The 24,496-nt window shown below is 41.1% G+C and overlaps 2 protein-coding genes across 4 annotated transcripts in view; both read left to right on the top strand.

Annotated features, from left to right (window-relative positions):
- The window catches only part of LOC115188821 (spermatogenesis-associated protein 7 homolog), a 32,289-nt gene extending 18,453 nt beyond the window's left edge, over positions 1-13,836 (top strand). For both annotated transcript variants that reach the window (XM_029747754.1, XM_029747688.1), the window contains one exon: positions 13,233-13,836. In XM_029747754.1, coding sequence (XP_029603614.1) covers positions 13,233-13,236 — 4 coding nt within the window. In that variant the 3' untranslated portion in view covers positions 13,237-13,836. The remainder of the gene's footprint in view (positions 1-13,232) is intronic.
- A 7,513-nt stretch (positions 13,837-21,349) lies between these two features.
- Positions 21,350-24,496, top strand: part of LOC115188443 (tyrosine-protein phosphatase non-receptor type 14) — a 94,616-nt gene continuing 91,469 nt past the window's right edge. Inside the window, exon 1 of one of the 2 annotated variants that reach the window (XM_029747368.1) lies at positions 21,350-21,586. The gene's annotated coding sequence lies outside the window, so the exon portion shown is untranslated. Of the gene's footprint in view, positions 21,823-24,496 lie in introns of both variants that reach the window. The other variant, XM_029747343.1, reaches the window with a different exon arrangement.

Genomic DNA, 24,496 nt, shown 5'->3' with positions numbered 1-24,496 from the left:
TGTGTGTGTGCGTGTGTGTGTGTGTGTGTGTGTGTGTGTGTGTGTGTGTGTGTGTGTGTGTGTGTGTGTGTGTGTGTGTGTGACCTGTGGTTCAGGGTCTTTTGGGGGTCAGAGTGTGTGTGTGTGTGTGTGTGTGTCCGTGTGTGTGTGTCCCTCTGGGTCACGGTGTCCCTGAGGTGCCGTTGACCTGAGGGTGTGTATGGGTACAGGATCATTGACTAGGACAGAAATAGCAGCCAACCGATTCAATCAGCAGCCTTGATCTAATTTTAGTGCGTGGTCTTAACTCTGTGTGAGTGTGTTTGTTGAGGTTGGGGGTAGGGAGTAAAGGTGTGTGTAAAAACACAAGGAAAAACTCCTTGTCCTAAAAAATTTTCATGGAGATTGTACTTCACTTACAAAACCAACGTATGCAAAGTCAGCCTGTCATTTCTCTATGATAACAGAACATCCAGTTTATCGTACATCCCCTGTGCGACCACATCAGAGTGAAAACAGCAGGTTTAGAAAAGGCATCCAAACGAATTAAACTGAACAACTAATAAGTCACAAAATCAATTACTCAGCCCTCAATTAGAAGCATAGCTTTAAAGTCATGGCCATCATGATTGGTCACACCGCTGACATCCCTAAATACCTTTTCTTTGAATGGGATGTTTTAGCTGTCAGAGAAGGGAGGAAAAGTCTCCAAACCTTTTTAATAAAACAGAAACACTGAAATGAAAATGACCCGAAATGCTTCCATGCCACCAATAGAACAGGTTTTAAAATGCATAAAGTTAATTTACTCAAATTCACTTATTTGAAATCCATTTTATCACAGGAAAAAAGGAGAGAAAAAAAGTTTTCAATTTGTCAAGATGTTGCCAACAGAAACTCTATCCATTATTTATTGACTTTTTAAATGTTTTACCTTCCTAGAATTGCTTCCTATTGGCATATTTCTCTTTTTCCAATTTCCATGGGGGCTTCCCACCATGGACAGACATCAAATTAATGTCTATTCCACGTTGGTTCCACGTCATTTAATATTGTTACGTTACAGCCTTATTCTAAAATGGATTAAATCCTTTTTCCCCCCCTCATCAATCTACACACAATACCCCATAATGACAAAGCAAAAACAGGTTTTTAGACATTTTTGTTCATTTATATAAATAAATAAAAAATGAAATATTACATTTACATAAGTATTCAGACCCTTTACTCTGTACTTTGTTGAAGCACCTTTGGCAGCAATTACAGCATAGAGTCATCTTGGGTGTGATGCTACAAGCTTGGCACACCTGTATTTGGGGAGTTTCTCCCATTCTTCTCTGCAGATCCTCTCAAGCTCTGTCAGGGTGGATGGGGAGCGTTGCTGCACAGCTATTTTGAGGTCTCTCCAGAGATGTTCATGTCCGGGCTCTGTCTGGGCAACCTAAGGACATTCAGAGACTTGTCCTGAAGCCACTCCTGCATTGTCTTGGCTGTGTGCTTAGGGTCGTTGTCCTGTTGCAAGGTGAACCTTTGCCCCAGTCTGAGGTCCTGAGCACTCTGGAGCAGGTTTTCATCAAGGATCTCTCTATACTTTGCTCTGTTCATCTTTGCCCCGATCCTGACTAGTCTCCCAGTCCCTGCCTCTGAAAAACATCCCTTGGACCACAGGAGTGATGGTTGCTGATAATGGGCCTCTTTACGCCTATGTAGATTTTCCATAAAAAATCAGTCGTTTCCAGCTACAATAGTCATTTACAACATTAACCATGTCTAAACTGTATTTCTGATCTATTTGATGTTATTTTAATGGTCAAAAAATGTATTTTTCTTCCAAAAACAAGGAAATTTCTAAATGACCCCAAACTTTTGAACAGTAGTGTATATACTGACCAATTAGGCATATTTGGGCAGACTTGAGACAACACTTTGAACAGAAATGTATTATCTTTTACCAGATCTAATGTGTTATATTCTCCTACATTAATTTCACATTTCCACAAACTTCAACGTGTTTCCTTTAAAATGGTATCAAGAATATGCATATCCTTGCTTAAGGTCCTGAGCTACAGGCAGTAAGATTTGGGTATGACATTTTAGGCGAAAATTGATCCTGAAGTTAAAGTCCCCGGCCACTAGGAGTGCCGCGTCTGGATGAGCATTTTCTTCTTTGCTTATGGCCTTATACAGCTCATTGAGTGCGGTCTTAGTGCCAGCATCGGGTTGTGGTGGTAAATAGACAGCTACGTATGATGAAAATTATCTTGGTAAATAGTGTGGTCTACAGCTTGAGGTACTCTAACTCAGGAGAGCAAAACCTTGAGACTTCCTTAATATTAGAGACCATGCATCAGCGGATCCTATCGGAGGCTGCCGTTCTGTCTTGCCAATGCACAGAAAATACAGCTAACTGTATATTATCAATGTCCTTGTTTAACAATGACTCAGTAAAAAATGGGATATTACAGTTGTTAATGTCCTATTGATAGGACAGTCTTGAACGGAGCTCATCCAGTTTATTATGCAGTGATTGCACGTTCGCCAGTAGAACGGAGGGTAAAGGTGGATTTTCCACTCGTCAACGCATTCTCAACAGGCATCTGGCTTCTTGACCTGGATGAATAGCAATTATGTTATATACAGTGTCTATATACAGTGTATATATATATATACAGTATATACATTCTATATACAGTCTATTTACAGAGTCTATATATAGTGCCTTCGGAAAGTAGTCTTTTTCCACATTATGTTACGTTTCAGCCATCTAGTGGACAAATTCTAAATTGCGCCTAGAGTCCTAAGTCAGAAAAGGGCCTTTCTCTTGCATTAACATTAACGAATGACTACAATGATCAATTTGATGTTATTTAAATGGACAAAAACAAGGACATTTCCAAATGACCCCAAACTTTTGAACGATAGTGTACATTTTCAAGTACATAACGGTGCACTCTTCTCAAACAATAGCATGGTATGTTTTCACTGTAATAGCAACTGTAAATGATCAACGACGACAATGAGACAGCCTATATAGAGGAGATCAGAGACCTGACAGTGTGGTGCCAGGACAACAATCTCTCCCTCAACGTGAGCAAGACAAAAGTATTTTATCCCCTGCTGATTTTGTACGTTTGCCCACTGATAAAGAAAGGATCAGTCTATAATTTGAATGGTAGGTTTATTTGAACAGTGAGAGACAGAATAACAACAAAAATGTCCAGAAAAACGCATGTCAAAAATGTTATAAATTGATTTGCATTTTAATGAGGGAAATAAGTATTTGACCCCCTCTCAATCAGAAAGATTTCTGGCTCCCAGGTGTCTTTTATACAGGTAACGAGCTGAGATTAGGAGCACACTCTTAAAGGGAGTGCTCCTAACCGCAGCTTGTTACCTGTAAAAAGACACCTGTCCACAGAAGCAATCAATCAATCAGATTCCAAACTCTCCACCATGGCCAAGACCAAAGAGCTCTCCAAGGATGTCAGGGACAAGATTGTAGACCTACACAAGGCATGTCGAGAAGGTGACAACATTTGATGCAATTTTTCACAAATGGAAGAAATACAATAGAACTGTCAATATCCCTCGACCTGGGGCTCCATGCAAGATCTCACCTCGTGGAGTTGCAATGATCATGAGAACAGTGAGGAATCAGCCCAGAACTACATGGGAGGATCTTGTCAATGATCTCAAGGCAGCTGGGACCATAGTCACCAAGAAAACAATTGGTAACACACTACGCCGTGAAGGACTGAAATCCTGCAGCGCCCGCAAGGTCCCCCTGCTCAAGAATACATATACAGGCCTGTCTGAAGTCTGCCAATGAACATCTGAATGACTCAGAGGACAACTGGTGAAAGTGTTGTGGTCAGATGAGACCAAAATGGAGCTCTTTGACATCAACTCAACTCGCCGTGTTTGGAGGAGGAGGAATGCTGCCTATGACTCCAAGAACACCATCTCCACTGTCAAACATGGAGGTGGAAACATTATGCTTTGGGGGTGTTTTTCTGCTAAGGGACAGGACAACTTCACCGCATCAAAGGGACGATGGACGGGGCCATGTACCGTCAAATCTTGGGTGAGAACCTCCTTCCCTCAGCCAGGGCATTGAAAATGGGTCGTGGATGGGTATTCCAGCATGACAATGACCCAAAACACACGGCCAAGGCAACAAAGGAGTGGCTCAAGAAGAAGCACATTAAGGTCCTGGAGTGGCCTAGCCAGTCTCCAGACCTTAATCCCGTAGAACATCTGTGGAGGGAGCTGAAGGTTCGAGTTGCCAAACGTCAGCCTCGAAACCTTAATGACTTGGAGAAGATCTGCAAAGAGGAGTGGGACAAAATCCCTCCTGAGATGTGTGCAAACCTGGTGGCCAACTACAAGAAACGTCTGACCTCTGTGATTGCCAACAAGGGTTTTGCCACCAAGTACTAAGTCATGTTTTGCAGAGGGGTCAAATACTTATTTCCCTCATTAAAATGCAAATAATTTTAAACATTTTTGAGATGCGTTTTTCTGGATTTTTTGTTGTTATTCTGTCTCTCACTGTTCAAATAAACCTACTATTAAAATTATACACTAATCATTTCTTTGAAAGTGGGCAAACGTACAAAATCAGCAGCGGATCAAATACTTTTCTCCCCACTGTATTATTTATTATCATTTTCTGCACTGACTCTCTAGCACAGGATCAATGTACACTCACTGGACTCTAACCACACACTCACACATACTACACTGACACTCCCACACACACACAAACACACACGGACACACACACACACACACACATATTGACGCCACACGCACACACACACACGCACACACACACACACACACATACATTTACAGTCCTTCACGCTCTTCACACACTGCTGCTTGTCTCTGTTTATGATCTATGCATAGTCACTTTACCCATACATACATGTATATATTACCTCAATTACCTCGATTAACCCGTACCACTTCACATTGATTCGGTACCGGTACTCCTTCTATATAGACTCGTTTTTGTTGCATTATTTTGTTGCTATTTTTTTCAGTTTATTTAGCAAATGTTTTGTACTTCTTTTTTACAACGCTGTATTGTTGGTTAAGGGCTCGTAAGTAAGCATTTCATGGTTGTATTCGGTGCATGTGACAAATAAAATGTTATTTGAAATAGATGAGGTGTCGACGGTGTTTGTGCTGAACCTACACTGCTCCGCTCCATAATCATGTGAGGGATTGTCATGGGAATATTATTTAAGAGACCAATCTTTACTATGGTACTATGCTAGTTTATCTGTGGGATGTTGGAGCTGGGGAGACATTACTCTTATTCTTGAGAGTAACATTTTAGTGTGTGTGTGTGTGTGTGTGTGTGTGGGTGGGTGGGTGGGTGGGTGGGTGGGTGTGTGGGTGGGTGGGTGGGTGGGTGGGTGGGTGTGTTTGAGATATATAGAGAGAGAGACTCTTAGAAAAAAGGGTTCCAAAGGGGTTCTTCTGCTGTCCCTGTAGGAGAAACCATTTTGGTTCCAGGTAGAATACTTTTTGGTTTCAAGTAGAACCCTTTTGGGTTCCATGTAGAACCCTCTGTGGAAAGGGTTCTAGATGGAACCCAAAAGGGTTCTACCTGGAACCATAAAGGGTTTGTCAAAGGGTTCTCCTATGGGGACAGCCGAAGATCCCTTTTAGGTTCTAGATAGCACCTTTTTTTCTAAGAGTGTAGGCAGAGAGAGAAAGAGAGAGAGATGGGAGTCTAATTTACGCTTGCGCCTTGATGACTGCGCCTTAATGAATGTGATCTCCATGAACATCAGGGAAATTTAGAAGACACATTGTCGACAGTGAAATCCACTTCTTAACAACTGCGCTTTTGATTGAATTCTGTTTAGACAGGAATGAACACACCCTGGCCTGTCTGTTGCTTCTCACTCAACTCTATCTTTCTATCCTTCAGTAACCCTCTGACCTACACAGACACACACACACACACGATGCCCTGGGCTGTCTGTTTACTTGACGAAGCGAGTGAATGGCAGTGGGGAAGATCATATTGAGTTCTCCATGTTCTTAAATACAGATAAGTCCTAACAAGGAGAGAGAACACCTTTGTTGCTGAAGGAGTTCAATCTCACAAACACACAGACATGTGGACACAGTAGACCAGGAGGGAATGAGGTGTCATTTATTTTGTTGCTGTGCAAGCGTGATGGGTCTGGCTAACAAATAGTTTCAGTGGAATCACGCACACACATATATAGAGATAGAGACATCAAGATGAACCCTCATTCAGAAACCTAAGGGAATATGTTACCTGATCTTATCTCTTTCTCACACCACCTACCCACCCCTTAGGATGCCTGCATGTGATAGGGGAAGGACACTGCGCTTCAATAACACCCCTCACACTCACACACATACACACACACTCACACACACTGTCAGTAATAACAGTCACACAACTCCATGGAGTCCGCAGTGAAAGCTCTCTTTATATTCTGCCTCACTGAAATGGGTGCAAAAATGGGAAAATCAGGCTGAAGAGGTACAGTAGCCAAGTAAACTCACATCCCTCTATTATAGAAATAAATTAGATCATGCGTATGTTATTAAGAGTAAGGATTAACGTTGAGGTTTATAAACTGGGATAAATCTACATTCTTATCCCTCCTCTCCAGCTGTTACAGATTTATAATGCTGGCCCTCCTCTGCTTGTCACCGGTTGTTTTCCCAAACAGCGTTGTGTTAAGCTGTGGAGCTGGAGGAGGCATGAAGCCATTTTAATGGTTCCGTATTCCTAACCTAGCCTGGGAAGATTGACTCTGCAGCTCTAGGCTACACTCTTAGAAAAAAAAGCCTTTGAAGAACCCTTTTTGGTTCCAGGTAGAACGTTTTTGGGTTCCATGTAGGACCCTTTTCATAGAGGGTTCTACCTGCAACCAAAAAGCATTCTACCTGGACCCAAACAGGCTTCTCCTATGGGGACAGCCGAAAACCCTTTTTTCCCTAAGAGTGTATCCTGAGGATGGTGGCTCTATAGACTAGCCTGTCATTATACTCAGTGGAGGGTGAGGCAGTCTAACAACTAATCTCTCAATTCAATTCAGTTCAATTCAAGGGGCTTTATTGGCATGGGAAACATATGTTAACATTGCCAAAGCAAGTGAAATGGATAAACAAAAGTGAAATGAACAATAAAAAGTTAACAGTAAATATTGCACTCACACAAGTTCCAAAATAATAAAAACATGTCAAATGTCATATTATGTCTATATACAGTGTTGTAACGATGTGCAACTAGTTAAAGTAAAAAAGGGAAAAATAAATAAACATAAATATGGGTTGTATTTACAATGGTTTTTGTTTTTCACTGGTTGCCCTTTTCTTGTGGCAACAGGTCACAAATCGTACTTCTGTGATTGCACACTGTGTTCTTTCACCCAATAGATATGGAAGTTTACCAAATTAGATTTTTTTTAATTCTTTGTGGGTTTGCGTAATCTGAGGGAAATATGTGTCTCTAATATGGTCATACATTTGGCAGGATGTTAGGAAGTGCATCTCAGTTTCCACCTCATTTTGTGGGTAGTGTGCACCTGGCCTGTCTTGCCTTGAGAGCCAGGTCTGCCTATGGCGACCTTTCTCAATAGCAAAGCTATGCTCACTGAATCTGTACATATTCAAAGCTTTCTTTAATTTTGGGTCAGTCACAGGTATTCTGCCACTGTGTACTCTCTCTCTCTGTGTATGTGTGTGTGTGTGTGTGTGTGTGTGTGTGTGTGTGTGTGTGTGTGTGTGTGTGTGTGTGTGTGTGTGTGTGTGTGTGTGTGTGTGTGTGTGTGTGTGTGTGTGTGTGTGTGTGTGTGGCAGCTCAGAGCGTTTCCCAGCGTTTCCTGTGACCTACATGTATCCTAAGGAGCCTGTCTAACTGACAGACAGACACAGCATGGTTGTCACGGTTGTCGTAGGAAGAAGCGGACCAAAGTGCAGCGTGTGTGTCGTTCCACATATTTTATTTTCACTGTAAAACTATGCGATACATACAACATAAATTGAACGAACAAAACAACAAACCGTGACGCAGAGTTACAAAATACACCTACTCAAAATCAATCTCCCACAAACCCAGGTCGAAAAAACCCTACTTAAGTATGATCTCCAATTAGAGACAACGAGGACCAGCTGCCTCTAATTGGAGATCATCCCAAACAAACCCCAACAGAGAAATACAAAACTAGAACATTACAACATAGAAAAACTAAACTAGAAAAACCCCCTGTCACGCCCTGACCTACTCTACCATAGAAAATAACAGCTTTCTATGGTCAGGACGTGACAATGGTGTTAGACCACGCACACACACACACATACACACAAACACACATGCACACACCCACTCATGCACGGATGGAGGATGAACTACACACAACACACGCCAATCAAAAACATGCATATGCACTAGAGGTCGATCGATTATGATTTTTCAACGCCGATACCGATACCGATTATTGAAGGGCCAAAACCGCCGATACCGATTAATCGGCCGATTTTTCCCATGTATTTATTTGTGATAATGACAATGAAAAATAAAATAAAATAAAAAATTCGGCCAATCGGTGGCGACAAATACCGATTACCGATTATTATGAAAACTTGAAATCGGCCCTAATTAATCGGCCATTCCGATTAATCGGTCGACCTATGCACTCACACACACATACTCGCTGGAGGTCAGTTGTATAGTATATAGCTCAGAGCGCTGTTAAGCATGAAACCAAGAGATGGAACAGTTTTGTTTGTATTTTAAAAACATGAACAATGAATAAAATCCATCAACTGATCAGATACAGGTCTTTGGCCTTTAACGATGGGGATTAGACCCTTATCTCCAACCATTTGGCCCTTAGAGACTAGTATGTGGCCCTTATCTATGGGCCACCCTCATAATGCATCGGTGTGACTGTTGCCACAGAGGGAGAGGGAGATAATCAGCTCCTCTGCAGACCCTTGAGCTTCATCCGCCTCATCTGTCACTCGGACCACATCACACTGACTTAGCTTCCAGCCCTGTCACCATGGACCATGATGTCTGTACCAGTGGAGGCTGCTGAGGGGAGGACGGCTCATAATAATGGCTGGAACGGAGCAAATGGAATGGCATCAAACACATGGAAACCATGTGTTTGATGTATTTGATACCGTTCCACTGATTCCGCTCCAGCCTTTACCACGAGCCCATCCTCCCCAATTAAGGGTGCCACCAACCTCCTGTGGTCTGAACACTAGCTTAGCTTCCAGCCCTGTCACCATGGATCATGATGTCTGGATACTGGCTTCACAGGGTGACAGCTTGACAGGGGGCTGATACTCAGCGTCATATTTAATTAAAAAAAATGCTCTGGCACTAAGTAAGATGCATGGAACTTCTATTTGAGAGAAATACATACAGCAACATTAGAGTTGTGATGTTTTGGATCGTATGTAAAGCATGAGTTGATTGATGGTAAAGACTCAAATCACACAGACAGACCTCTCTAGCCTGTTCTCCATGCCGGGTCCTGGAGGACCACAATGTGCGTGGCTTTTGTTCCAGCCCAGTCTAACACACCTGATGCTATTCAGCTTAATGAAAGTGTTGATGATTTGTTGACTAGTTCAATCAGGTGGTAAAGGGCAAGGCTGGGACAAACCCCTGGCCACACCGTAGCTCTCCTCGTTATCAGGAGAGAAGCACACTGTTGTAACTGTTTTAGTAAGTTACATCAGGCAACAGGAGCTCCACTGGAGCTCTTTAATTTAATTCAGAACACTGTAATCTAGTGTGTAGCCCAGCGCTGGTTGACGTATTAACTGTACCTGGGGGGCATGTGTCTGTGGTTAGCCATTATTAGCAGTTAGCGGTTCTAGGAGATGAGAGGACTCCAGACCAGCCAGTCACTATTATGGTCTGTTTGGATGACTCAAACCCCTTCTCCCAACTCTTTATCAGATCAACCATGAGCACACAAACCGCCCAGGGCCTATGGGTGAATTAAGTATCCATTTTTGATTTTATGAGCGTGTTATTAGTCGATTGTAACTGTTAAGTTAGTCTGCATGCAGGGAATAGCTGTTGCTGCTTTGTTGTGTGCAATGGGGATGTTTTATAAGCTGCTATGTGTTCCGTGTTCAACTGAGTCTGTTCAAGGCTGTAGACTAATTAGATAGCAATGAAAAAAAGGCTATTTTCGAAGTTGTTTTGGTTTACATAAAAGGGGAACTGGGAAAAGGAGAGAGAGAGGGGGGAGTGTGTGTGCGTGCGTGCGTGCATGCGGGCATGTGTGTGTGTGGACCCCTAAAATGAGATTGGACCCCTTCAGCAACAAAGGTGTTCTCTCTCCTGTTTGGATTGATCTGTATTTAAAAGTCCAATGCAGCCATTTTTATCTCAATATCAAATCATTTCTGGTTAACAATTAAGTACTTTACTGTGATTGTTACCAATTCAAATTCATTTTTTTTTAACAAAAATAGCTTTTTAGCAAAGAGCAATTTATAAAGCAATAATTTAGCTAGGACTGTCTGGGAGTGGTCTGAGTGGGGAAGGGAAACTGAAACCTAGCTTTTATTGTCCTCAAAACAGACATCCCTGTGTGTGTGTGTGTGTGTGTGTGTGTGTGTGTGTGTGTGTGTGTGTGTGTGTGTGTGTGTGTGTGTGTGTGTGTGTGTGTGTGTGTGTGTGTGTGTGTGTGTGTGTGTGCGTGTGCGTGTGCGTGCATGCGTGGGCGTGCGTGCGTGCGTGCATCAGAGCGTTACAAAAGTGGATGAACAACGAACAGAGGAAACAGTGAGAGAAACTATTTACTAGAACTTTATAGATTTTCTGGGGAAAACTATGCCTTTGGTTGTGATTTTATGGCCAGTTTCTCAGTATGAAAAGGCCTTGGATATATACAGCCTTTGAGCATAACTGATGCTTTTCAGGTTTAGCTGTATCATGGTACTGCACGCTTTTTAGAAGGTAGATAATAGTCACTGTATGGCAGACTACACTAATGTTGTCACTACACAGGTTCCAAAGGGGTTCTTCGGATTTTGGTTTCAGGTAGAATACTTTTGGTTTCCATGTAGAACCCTCTGTGGAAATGGTTCTTCATGGAACCCAAAATGGTTCTAATGGGAACCAAAAGGATTGTACTTGGAACCAAAAAGGGTTCTTCAAAGGGTTCTCCTATGGGGAGAGCAGAAGAACCATTTTAGGTTCTAGATAGCACCTTTTTTCCAAGAATGTAGGATGATACATAGATTAGTGGCGTCACACACGTTTTTTTCAATAGGCATTATTCCTCCTGCCTCAGATGGTCACAAAGTGGCACCTGCCTCTCCATAATAACTCCTTAGATGGTACACATGACCTGATACTGGGTGTAGGTGATACCTTGATACTAGTGTACTACATCAAAACACTCACCTGTATAAGCATGTACTCTCAATCGGCTTGAAGAGTTTTTGGCCAACTATAGTTGAATCAAATCTCACTTTAATATAAGTGTTTAGCGTGTGACAGAGTTTAACATTTTTGAAATACTAAAATCAAATCCAGCTGTGCAGAGGGATTTGCCAGAGGCTTGACAGAGACGGTGGGCTAGATGGCTCTTAAAGAGCATTCGGAATATCCTGAGATATTCACGTTATTACTAATGTCTTCAGAGCCAAATCGATTATTTCCTGTATGCTGTGGTGGTATTTCAACACATCATTCTCAATTATCCTTTTATCTTGAATAGTTTTTATATTCTTATCTTCTTGCTTAACCTCTACGGGCCACGGGGGCAGTATTGAGAATTTTGAAAAAAATATGTGGCAATTTTTAACTGCCTCCTACACCAACTCAGAAGCTAGGATATGCATATTATTAACACATTCGGATAGAAAACACTCTGAATTTTCTAAAACAGTTTGAATGGTGTCTGTAAGTATAACAAAACTCATATTGCAGGCAAAAACCTGTGAAAAATAGATTAAAAAAAATGAGAATTTTGTGACTGTACTATTTAGTGTCATTGTTTTAAAGATACCACAGTGAGAAAGGATTCAGTTCGCAACTCCTACTGCTTCCACTAGATGTCAACGATCTTTAGAAAGTTGTTGGAAGCATCTGTGATGAATACAGACCGAATAAGAAAGCTTACAAGTTGACACGTCATCACTTCATTTTTTGCGCCTGCGCATGAATCTGAGAAGAGTGCCTTTGTCATTATCGTTTATTCTAGACACTTGATAGGTTGTGTGAAAATATTACTGATGTTTACTGATGTTTCACGTTAAAAATGGACCAAAAGATTAATGATGAACAACGTTTGACATGTTTAAACAAACGTAAATAGATTATTTACTAGGTTTTCTTTAGCTTTTCGACGTGACTTTACACTGCCCACCTCATTTTGTGGGAGCCTACTGAACGCTAACTATTTGGACATAAATTATGAACTTTGTCAAAAGAAACCACATTTGTTCTGGACCTGGGATCTCTGGCAGCGCCTTCTGATGGAGATAATCAAAGGTAAGGGGATATTTAGAATGTTATTATCGATATTAGATGATGCTAATGCTAACGGTATAGCTTAGCTTAGCTTAGCATATAGCTTATTGTTGTTAGCATAGTACCCAGTTTATGCAAAATGTGATTTCCCAGTAAAGTTATTTTGAGATCTGGCCATTCGGTAGCAATTACGAGATGATAATATATTATTCTTTGAATGACAATATTATAATTTACCAATGTTTTCGAATAGTAATTCCGTGATTTGTAATGCTGGATTCACTGGGTGCATTCGAGCCGAAAAAAATTCTGAATTTCACCACGACTGTAAATGCTGTTTTTGGATATAAATATGAACTTGATGGAACTAAAAATGCATGTATTGTATAACATAATGTCCTATGAGTGTCATCTGATGCAGATTGTCAAAGGTAAGTGCATAATTCTAGCTAGTTTTCTGTCTGTTGATGCCCTTCTTTGAATTGGCTAAACATTACACGCAGCTATTGTCAATGTACTCTCCTCACATAACCTAACTTTATGCATTCTCCGTAATGCCTCTGAAAATCGGACAGCGTGGTTAGATTTAGGAGATATATCTTTCAAATGGAGGAAAATAGTTGATTATTTGATTTTTTGAAATGATTACTCTTGCAGTTTTGAATTCCCCGCCATGGTCACATGACAATGAATCCCAATACCGGGATAAGATCGGGATAAGATCCTCAACAGGTTTTAACAGGTAAAGATGAGGAGACTTACTGAGGAACTGAGAGCTTCCCTGAACTCCTGAGTCACCCTGGCTTGTCGTCGGGCAGAGCAGAGAAACCAGTGTTTTTGACGGCCATCTTGGCTCATATTTAAACATGGATCAGCAGTTAACACAATGCATGTAGTGCAGTAGAGAAGACAAATATCTGACCCTGTATCAGGAGAATGTCTGCCTACTGGAGGATGGAAATAATGAGCTTTGGATTGCTGGGTTTAAAACCAAGGTGGAGTTGTCTGTTATTGTATGATACATCAGTAAAATTTCATTAATAAAACTATTTTGAAGCTCATCCAAATTGCTATCTAGATTTCCTTTCTAATAGGTGTGCAAAAGCTATTTAGAAGAGTTTGAACGCACCGAAAGTACAAAGGCTATAAAGCCAAAATGTCTGCATTTTACCCCTTGCTGCACAATAAAAAATCATTAAAGAATTGTTAAAGAAGAATCTTTGATTCTTTGTACTTACTGTGTGTGAAATATTTGAGTATGTGATGCTAAAACAAAACATTTGAATGATTTATATCTGAATAATTTATGAATAATCTATTATGAAAATAAAGTAGAAAGTTGAAAATCGGTGATTGAAATGATTTGGTCTTGACAGGTAAGATGGTATTTGATTGGAGTTACTCCATCACTTCAACTTCACTTAAAAAGGGAGAGGGAGAAATATAGAGAGAGTAGGAGACAGAGACATAGAGAGAGAGAGAGAGAGACAGAGAGACAGAGAGAGAAATAAGAAACATCCTGCCAGCTGCATTTGACACATCTCCACATATCTTCTTCTCTCTTGAGTTTTAATCAGGCACTGAGGACTGCCCTTAGCTCTCAGGGCTCAGAGGCTTGTCTGTCTACTGGGTGGTGAGAGGAGATTTTTAACCCCTTTATCCTGTCCTCAACTCTGCCCTCTCCACTCCTCTTTTTCCTCCTCTCTTTTCCTCCATTTAGTAATATAATATATGACATTTAGCAGATGCTTTTATCCAAAGCAACTTAGAGTCATAAGTGCATACATTTTACCTAAGGGTGGTCCCGGGAATCAAACAAACTATTCTGGCATTGCAAGTGCCATTCTCTACCAACTGAGCTACAGAGGACCATCATTCTAAAGCGTTGAGTCAACCATTACCATTGCACGTAATGGGGCAAGAATTATGCACTCAGTAATGATCCAAAGGAACCAGGGGGAACCAGACCTCAGTATAGATCCCCAGTATACACACCAGGGGAATATGTGGAGAAATATTGCATTGGGAAGCAGAGGGGATGAGTTGCACAACTTTATTTACTAATCAAAATAATAAACAGACAATGTGTTCGTTTTTCATGTTTATAATAATAATGAGAGTAAATAACACATGGTAAATGGTATATGTTGATATTATTATCTTGTACATATGACAAATAGCCTATACTTTAATTTGATTAACCACACAAAGACATGTAGAGATCAATAAACTATAGGCTACTGCTGTACTACATTTGGTTGAATTTACATAACATTATACAGATTGGGACTCCACATAGTAGTTTTATACCTTCCCAACTAAATGTGCAATTATCTCTTAACACCAAAATAGACTCTGTAGTTAGCAGAGGTAGACCATTCTTTTGTCTTCTAGCTAGTGAAAATAAGTGCTTTGTCTCCCTCTGCAGGTACATGGGTGTTATCAAATCAAATCAAATTGTATTTGTCACGCACACATAGAGTGCAGTAATACTTAACATTTACATTTTTACATTTAAGTCATTTAGCAGACGCTCTTATCCAGAGCGACTTACAAATTGGTGCATTCACCTTATGATATCCAGTGGAACAACCACTTTACAATAGTGCATCTAAATCTTTTAGGGGGGGGGGGTTAGAAGGATTACTTTATCCTATCCTAGGTATTCCTTAACAACACAAAACAATACACGCAAATCCAAAAAAGAAAAAGAAAGGAAATTAAGAAATGTAGAAATATTAGAACAAGCAATGTCAGAGTCCGGAATAAAAATATATATGTATATGGTGGTGTGTATATAAAGTATGGACAGTATATGAATAGAAAAGGTGCGTACAGCAGTAGTTATATAGGATGAGCCTTGACTAGAATACAGTATATACATATGAAGTGGGTATAACACTATGTAAACATTATTAAAGTGACCAGTGTTCAATGACTATATACTATACAGTCTCTAAGGTGCATGGTTGAGTATCGGGTGGTAGCCCGCTAGTAACAGTGACTAAAGTTCAGGGCAGGGTATTAGTTCCAAATGTCCATGCTTACTTAAAGGCCCAGTGCACCTAAAAAATAAAATGTCCTATGTTTTATATATATTTACACATTATGAGGTTAGAATAACACTGTGAAATTGTGAAAATTAGGATATTGCCCTTTTAGTGTAAGAGCTGTTTGAAAAGACCACCTGAAATTTCAACCTGTTTTGGTGGGATGGTGTTCTGGCCTGACTGGTGACATCACCAGGTGGTAAATTAGTTAATAGATCAATTACAAAGAGAGTTTTAAACCTCTCTGCCAATAACGGCTAGTTTTCAGTTTTCAGTTTCCCCACCCAACCCAGACCACTCTCAGCCAGTCCTAGCAAAACTTATATTTGCTAAGAAGCAGTTTTGGTTTATTTTTTACCATTATAATTGAAAACAATCACAGTAAGGTACTTAGATGTTACCCAGAAATTATATGATATTGAGATAAAATGGCTGCAATGGACCTTTAAGTTGCCTACATGACCAGCATGTCACACAAAATGAATTGCCACCTAAAACAATGGAAATTGATCTCTAGGGAAAAAAAATGGAAAGTTAGCTGTGTGTTGTTTTATGTTCCTTGTAGCCAGGGATGGCATTATGGGTGGGCCTTTGGGGGCCTCGCCCTCCCTACCGTACCTCCTTGCCCGTCCAAATAAAAGATTGAATATTGATCATTTATTTGACCGAGGTGCTCGCCGCATCAATCTCACATAAAGCATCCGTGCGAGCGAAACAACGCCCCTTCGTCTCCGTATGTGTAGACCGTATCTGATGCTGTCTGGACAAAAGGAGTACGGCCAGACAGCATCAGATACATGGGCTACATATAGTAAGAAAGAGACGCGCTTGTTTCGCTCGCTAGTTTCAGAAGAGAGGAAGAGGCGAAGCGAGAGGGATCACTCTCGCCAAAATCTGTCCTGGATAACCCAATGCGTTTCTATGCCAACTTTAGCTTGTCGCATGCGTTCCCGCCTTTGGAATGATTCGCATTGTTAGGGCAGAGACATAATAATTTCGTCATTATATTAAGATCTCTGGTTTCAGCCACTTGCCAATTAGAAAGGAAAGTTGGCGGGTGCACAGTGCACTGTTCTGATGCTGGCTTCCCTTAAAGTAAATTGATGTTTTGCCAAAACGATATAATTACTCCTGTCTAAGTAAAATCATTCAGAATACTTTACCAGAGAGCTTGAGTTATCCACACAGCATCATAAGCTTATTTTTATTTGAAATAGCTGTGGAGTGTTTCAGAAATGCGTTGGCCTATGTACATTTGGGAAGCCAGCCATTTGGGCAGCGCACGTGGCAATATAGGGCTTGATTATTGAGTTGAGGTTGTCAGTGAAAAGCATCTAAAATGTGTGAAGATAAGGTGTCTGAGTATTATTAAAAATGTTGTGTGGCAAAGATATGGGCGTCTCTCTTCAGAATGCATGCACTCAACTCTCCAGAATGTGCTCCACTTTCTCCCATAAATTTTTGCACATTCATTGTTTCATTGAATTGTTTGCCTTTGAATGCTTGATCAATTTCACATGACATGTGTAACCAGTAGGCCTACATGTTTAACCGCCATTTGGTTACATTACTTTACATTACATGACCTGCTCGTCCAACATCTCATTCTAAAATCATGGACATTAATATGGAGTTGGTCACCCTTTGCTTCTATAACTGCATCCACTCTTCTGGGAAGGCTTTCCACTGGATGTTGGTGCGGGGACTTGCTTCCATTCAGCCAGAAGAGCATTAGTGAGGTCGGGCACTGATGTTGGGTGATTAGGCCTGGCTTGCAGTTTGGCGTTCCAATTCATCCCAAAGGTATTTGATGGGGTTGATGTCAGGGCTCTGTGTAGGCCAGTCAAGTTCTTCCAAACCGATCTCGACAAACCATTTCAATATGGACCTCGCTTTGTGCACATCGGCATTGTCATACTGAAACAGGAAAGGGCCTTCCCCAAACTGTTGTCACAAAGTTTGAAGCACAGAATCGTCTAGAATGTCATTGTATGTTGTAGTGTTAAGATTTCCCTTCACTGGAACTAAGGGGCCTAGTCCGACCCATGAAAAACAGTCCTAGAGCATTATTCCTCCTCCACCATACTTTACAGTTGGCACTATGCATTCGGGTAGGTAGCGTCCTCCGGTCCGTCCATTGCTCCAGTCCAATGGCTGCGAGCTTTACACCACTCCAGCCGACGCTTGGCATTGCGCATGGGGATTTTAGGCTTCTGCGCATGGTGATCTTAGGCTTGTGTGAAGCTGCTTGGCCATGGAAACCCATTTCATGAAGCTCCCTGCGAACAGTTCTTGTGCTGACGATGCTTCCAGAGGCAGTTTGGATCTCGGTAGTGAGTATTGAGACTGAGGACAGATGATTTTTATGCGCTACGCGCTTCAGCACTTCGCAGTCCCGTTCTGTGCGCTTGTGTGGCTTACCACTTGTTGCCCTTAGACGTTTCCACTTCACAATACTCCTGTCAGCAGCGGGTGTGGCTGAAATAGCCAAATCCACTAATGGGAAAGGCTGTCCACATACTTTTGTATGAATAGTGTATGGTAATACATGCATTACATTCATTTACTGTTGTCATTGTAGGTGTGGAAAGGTTGTTTGCAGACTTCACAACCTGCTACCCTTGTGAGAAACACGTTTTGGTTAATTTCATAACAATCATTTAGGATTTTGCCCAGTGTTCTAATTGTCTTTTGTTTGGAGTGCTCCATGGGAGTAATGAGCATGTGTGTGGTTTCTCTGTCAGGTTAACTTGAGGGAACACACGAGCCAGAGCACGCCCACCTGCTGAGTTGATACAGTGTTGCACTTCAATAGTGAGAGCTCAAGTCAAGACAAAGAAAGGGAGGCAGACAGACAGGCAGAGTAGAGAAATTAAGGCGATTGAAAAAAAACTGCATTTTATCTGGATATTTTGTACTGTTTTCATTTGTTGGCTTAGGCCTATGTATTTTACTTAGCTGACAATGGAAGCTATAGACAAAATGACGTCAAATCAAGTTATATCTACTGTATCTTTGATTGGATTGATAATGTCAACATCAGACTGTTAGCTAGTCATCATCATGAATCACGTTGACAATCTACTGGCAAATCCTTTTCAATCCTTGTCATATGAAGATAAATGATAGATAAAACGTATCGGTGCTCACCTGCCATTGGACATTACACAACAAGTTGAAAATTGCAAATTTAACAAGGAGTGGTTTGGAAGTGTAACGAGTGCGCTGAGAGTCGGGAAGCAAGTTTGGGGAGTGAGTGTTTTAATAAATAAACTCAACCTAATACAAAACAAGAAACCACGGACAACGCACAGACATGACACAGAAACCGAAACAATGACGCCTGGGAAAGGAACGAAGGGGAGTGACATATATAGGTCAGGTAATCAAGGAGGTGGTGGCGTCCAGGTGAGTGTCATATGGCGCTAACGCGCGTAACGATGCTGACTGGTGTGCGCCTTAATGAGCAGCCTGGTGACCGGAGAGGGAGCACGTGACAGGAAGGAATCAGTGGCTAACTCTAAAGATTTGCAAAGCAATCACTAGCCTGCAATTCAGTGGAGAGGGTGTCTGTGTAACCGATGTGAAATTGCTAGTTAGTTAGCGGTGGTGCGCGCTAATAGCGTTTCAATCAGTGACGTCACTCGCTCTGAGACCTGAAGTGGTTGTTCCCCTTGCGTCGCAAGGGCCGCGGCTTTTGTGGCGCGATGGGTAACGGTGCTTCGTGGGTGTCAGTTGTTGATGTGTGCAAGGGTCCCTGGTTCGAGCCCAGGTTGGGGCGAAGAGAGAGACGGAACCTACACTGTTCCATCTGGTCCAAGTCTGGGTTTAACATTCACTTGCAACACACCATTGGCCAGAAAAGGTTGAATACATTGACACCCACGAAGCACCGCATGACTTCTGCTGGGTTCAAAACAACTGGAAACTCGGAACTGGGACATTTTCAGACTTCAGTGAGTTTAAGACAACTGGGAACTCTGGAAAAAACTAGCTTCGACTGGGAAAATAAGTTTTGAACTGTCATCCAACTCTTAATTCCAAGTCAGGAACTCTGCCCTCTTTCTCCGACCTGAAGATCACTGACGTCATGATTCACATTTTTTCAGAGTTCCCAGTAGTCTTGAAAGCACCATAAATCCAGAGAATGCCAGACTTTGATGACAACGTTTGTTGACAAAATTTTCCCACAAGAAGGACTGCTGCACCACCTTCCTGTTCAAGTGAGCACAGCACAACAAGGTGAGTCCAAAAATGTCTTGTATGCTGCTGCATAAATTATGTAATATGCCAGAGAGATATGTACACTGTAGCTAAGAAAGTATTACTAACTGTATGTTGTGTAGTAAACTGTTAGTAGCCCATGTGCCTCACCCTAATAATTTGGTCCCTTTCAATTTCATAATTTAGCCTACTGTAGCCTATAGCATGTTTTAGTCATCATATGTTGTAAGAGCTTTTATTGTCTGGTTATATGCCACCTTTATTTATCCTACAGTTCTGACTTGGTGTACAGGGAAAATACTGTAAGAATGGCCCATGTTCTGAATTCTTTCACTGTACATTTCAAAAGTGCTGAACAAATAGTTATATTGACTACGTCTGTCCTAGCTCGCTCATTAATGTCTTAATCAAAATGATGGATTGCCTCTTATCCGCACGTCGATCCCTTATGCCATAGTTGTGTCTCAATCGTCAGTAGAAATCACATTTGTTTAAGCAAGTCAGCAATATCAGCTATGCTTTTAAAAAGAGCAGGAAATGAGGCTGAATTAACTGTTGCGTTGCCAGATGCCAGGTGTAGCAGTGGTAAGGATTCACTCCATGGTGCTGAAAAGAAAGCTCTGCTGTTGGGACAGTTTTAGGTTGGCCCTAACAGTTTGTGGGCACCATTTGTCACCGTTATAGTGCAATTAATGTATTGTTTTGTGTTGTGTTGCTTTGCTGGCATGCATAAACTAAAATTGGGGGGAGTTTTCCCCACAAAGATTTACAAGCTAAAATCATCAATGGCCTATAGGCTATCTCAAAGTTCAATGTGCTAATTTCTTTAGCCGCCAGTGGATCATGGTGTTGGCTATCAATGTGTCCGTATGGTAAAGTGCATGCACACAGGAGGCCCCGTGGAAAAAACGGGCCGCCTATAAAAATAAAATAATGTCCAACTGATTCTTTCTGGCGCCTGGCTTGCATGTACAGACCTAATGTTGTTTAATGCACTTAAATAGATATATATTAATTCAATTGATTCTCAATTAATAGAGTCTTGGTAGTTTATATGACTGAAACTGAGTGAATATGCTTGGTAAGGCAATGATCCGGACTTGTTTTTCATCATATTATTGCTTTCCCCAAAGTCAATCTGAACCAGAAAGGATATGGCCACCAGAGGGTGCAGTTTGGTTACAAATCCAAACTAACAGTCTTCAAAAGCCAGTTTTAGTTAATGGTGATACTAAAGCATCCAACCCATTTCTCATCAGATTATGTTGGGACTTGTGTTGTTTAGAAGAAAATGCTAATGCCTATGAAATATTAAATAAATAAATAATTAGAGAAGTTCCAAATAAATTCTAGTTTACTACATTTCCTAGTGAAATTTCTTTATTGAATTGAAGGAGAAGTTGCAGGAACTGTTCGGGAGAAAGGCTTTTTATTTAGGCTATCCTACTAACAAAGGCGAAAGGACATAAATATATAAGCGGGTCCCCTTTGTTCCCTGTTTAGTCATCTCTCGCCTAAAACCATTAAACGAGGAGCCGCCACTTCTCCGTTAGCCTTGCATTCCTGAAATTCCATGATGTGATGTCAGAAGGGACGGGACATAGGCTACGTATCTGAACCTATGCGCTGCTCTCGGCTGCTCCGGAGTTGTGGAGTCGACGTTATATCACAAAACCCAGGGTCTAAGGGAAAGTCGAACATCAACTTTTTTATATTTTTGGCCCAACTTGGATAACTTTGCCGAATGTTGTTTTGCTTTTGGGGCTCATGAACTTCACTCTGTTGAAGACTAGGATATAGCCTACGACTCGCATCTTGAGGGGTAAAGTTCCTTTGGAGTTTTTTCTTTATTCTCCTTTTCGACAGATTTTGTGTATTCTGGAATAAAATACTTAATTTTAACAATTTCAGACAGAATTTGGACAAATGGAAATGGAGATTAAAACTTTTTTGAGGATTAACTCAATTTTGCGGATTTGAGGAGGCCGTTCCACTCCGTCGAGCTCGCAGAATTTCCTCAGCGCAGACACAATTTCGGCATGTAGCAAAGGAAATACGGTGGGTGTCTCTACCAGTCGATTGGCTGCTTTTTATTGATTTGTTTGCTTTCAAGGGAACGCTTTTAGTGCAACAAAATAACGGCGCTTTGTTACCATGATAAAATCGCAATACTATTTCATAGGTTATTCCTCATTCAGCCAAGTCAAAAGCTTGCTTAGTAGGCTAAACCCATGTCAATAGTAGTTTTATGCAGGGAGCAGGCAAAGTGAAGGCCATATGCGTTCGCCTCGCCTGCCTGCCTGCCTGTCCACGTAGAGCTACTTTTTTTCGTCAGTCAAACAGGAACATTCCAGGGGGTCTCGCGGCGGGGTTTCAGGGCAAGCCGCGACCTGCAGTGGGAAAGGGTTCATCTGTTCAATGCGCTTTTGTGTTTGCTCCCAAAAACGAAAACTCATCAAAAACATCTGCTGTCTTGGGTAGGCCTAGGCTAGAAATAGGCTTAGACGGTATTGTGTGTCTGGTTTTCTCTGCATGTAGGCTGCAATAGCTGTGTTATACCATGCATATAACAGTTACTAGAGAGCACATTTTCAGAGAGGTGGATAATTCAGATGATGAAACAGCTCAAGGCAAGGCCGTGAAAAGAGAATGAAAGGAGAGGAGAGAGCAGATAGATGAGTGTTGAGTCCAAGGTCTATGCAAGCGTCATATAGAAATGCAAGCCAGGTCCATGGTGGCAACATCACTGTCTGTCTATGGCATGTCACATTACTGACCTCTGAAAAGAAGATAACATAATGAAGAAACCAATACTGTGTGTGGACGCAGGTGTTGATGCATGTGAAAAAGGGTTTGTATGCATGTGTGTTTGCATGTGTGTGTGTGGGTATGCAAGTGTGTGTGTTTAAACATGTCTACCTCAGTCTCTGTCAATTTCAAATTAAGGGTGTTTATTGGCATGGGAACATATGTTAACATTGCCAAAGCAAGTGAAATAGATGATAAACAAAAGTGAAATAAACAATACAAAATGTACAGTAAACATTACACTAACAAAAGTTCCAAAATAGTAAAGACATTACAAATGTCATATTATGTCTATATGCAGTGTTGTAACGAGGTGCAAACAGTTAAAGTACAAAAGGGAAAATAAATAAACATAAATATAGGTTGTATTTACAATGGTGTTTGTTCTTCACTTGTTGCCATTTTCTTGTGACAACAGGTCACAAATCTTGCAGCTGTGATGGCACACTGTGGTATTTCACCCAATAGATATGGGAGTTTATCAAAATTTGATTTGTTTTTGAATTCTTTGTGGGTCTGTGTAGTCTGAGGGAAATATGTGTCTCTAATATGGTCATACATTTGGCAGGAGGTTAGGAAGTTCAGCTCAGATTCCACCTCATTTTGTGAGCAGTGTGCACATAGTCTTCTCATGAGAGCCAGGTTTGCCTTCGGCGGCCTTTCTCGATAGCAAGGCTATGCTCACTGAGTCTGTACATAGTCAAAGATTTCCTTAATTTTGGGTCAGTCACAGTGGTCAGGTATTCTGCCACTGTGTACTCTGTTTAGGGCCAAATAGCATTCTAGTTTAGTTTGTCCTCCTGAGATTTACTGTCAGGGCCCAGGTCTAACAGAATCTGTGCAGAAGATCTAGGTGCTGCTCTAGGACCTCCTTGGTTGGGGATAGAAGCACCAGATCATCAGCAAACGGTAGACATCTGACTTCAGATTCTGGTAGAGTGAGGCCAGGTGCTGATTTTATATGTTGAAGAGGGTGGGGCTTAAGCTGCATCCCTGTCTCACCCTCCGGCCCTGTGGAAAGAAATGTGTGTGTTTTTTGCCAATTTTAACCGCACACATGTTGTTTGTGTACATGGATTTTATAATGTCGTATGTTTTTACCCCAACACCACTGTCCATCAATTTGTATAGCAGACCCCTGAAATCAACAAAGCATGAGAAGACTTTGCCTTTGTTTTGGTTTGTTTGTTTGTCATTTAGGGTGTGCAGGGTGAATACGTTTTCTGTCGTACAGTCATTTGGTAAAAAGCCAATTTGACATTTGCTCAGTACATTGTTTCTGCTGAGGAAATGTACAAGTCTGCTGTTAATGATAAAGCAGAGGATTTTTCCAAGGTTTCTGTTGACGCATATCCCACGGTAGTTATTGGGGTCAAATTTGTCTCCACTTTTGTGGATTGGGGTGATCAGTCCTTGGTTCCAAATATTGTATTTTTTATTTTATTTTACCTTTATTGAACTAGGCAAGTCAATATTGGGGAATATGCCAGAGCTGAGGAAGATGTTAAAGAGTTTAAGTTTAGCCAATTGGAATTTGTGGTCTGTATATTTTATCATTTCATTTAGGATACCATCAACCCCACAGGCCTTTTTGGGTTGGAGGGTTTGTATTTTGTTCTGTAGTTCCTTCAATGTAGTTGGAGAATCCAGTGGGTTCGGTTAGTCTTTAATAGTTTATTCTACAATTTCTGTTTGATCATGTATATGTTTTTGCTGTTTGTTCTTTGTTATAGAGCCCAACAGATTGGAGAAGTGGTTTATCGATATATCTCTGTTTTGGATAAATAATTGTGTTGTTGTTTGTTTAGTGTTTTCCAATTTTACCAGAAGTGGTTCGATTCTATGGATTCTTCAATTGCATTGAGCTGATTTCTGATGTGCTGTTCCTTCTTTTTCCGTAGTGTATTTCTGTATTGTTTTAGTA

This window comes from Salmo trutta, chromosome 1, assembly GCF_901001165.1.
Source record: "Salmo trutta chromosome 1, fSalTru1.1, whole genome shotgun sequence".
NCBI classification, from domain to species: Eukaryota; Metazoa; Chordata; class Actinopteri; order Salmoniformes; family Salmonidae; genus Salmo; species Salmo trutta.
Note: the sequence above shows the minus strand (reverse complement) of the source record. Positions and strands in the feature narration are given on the sequence as shown.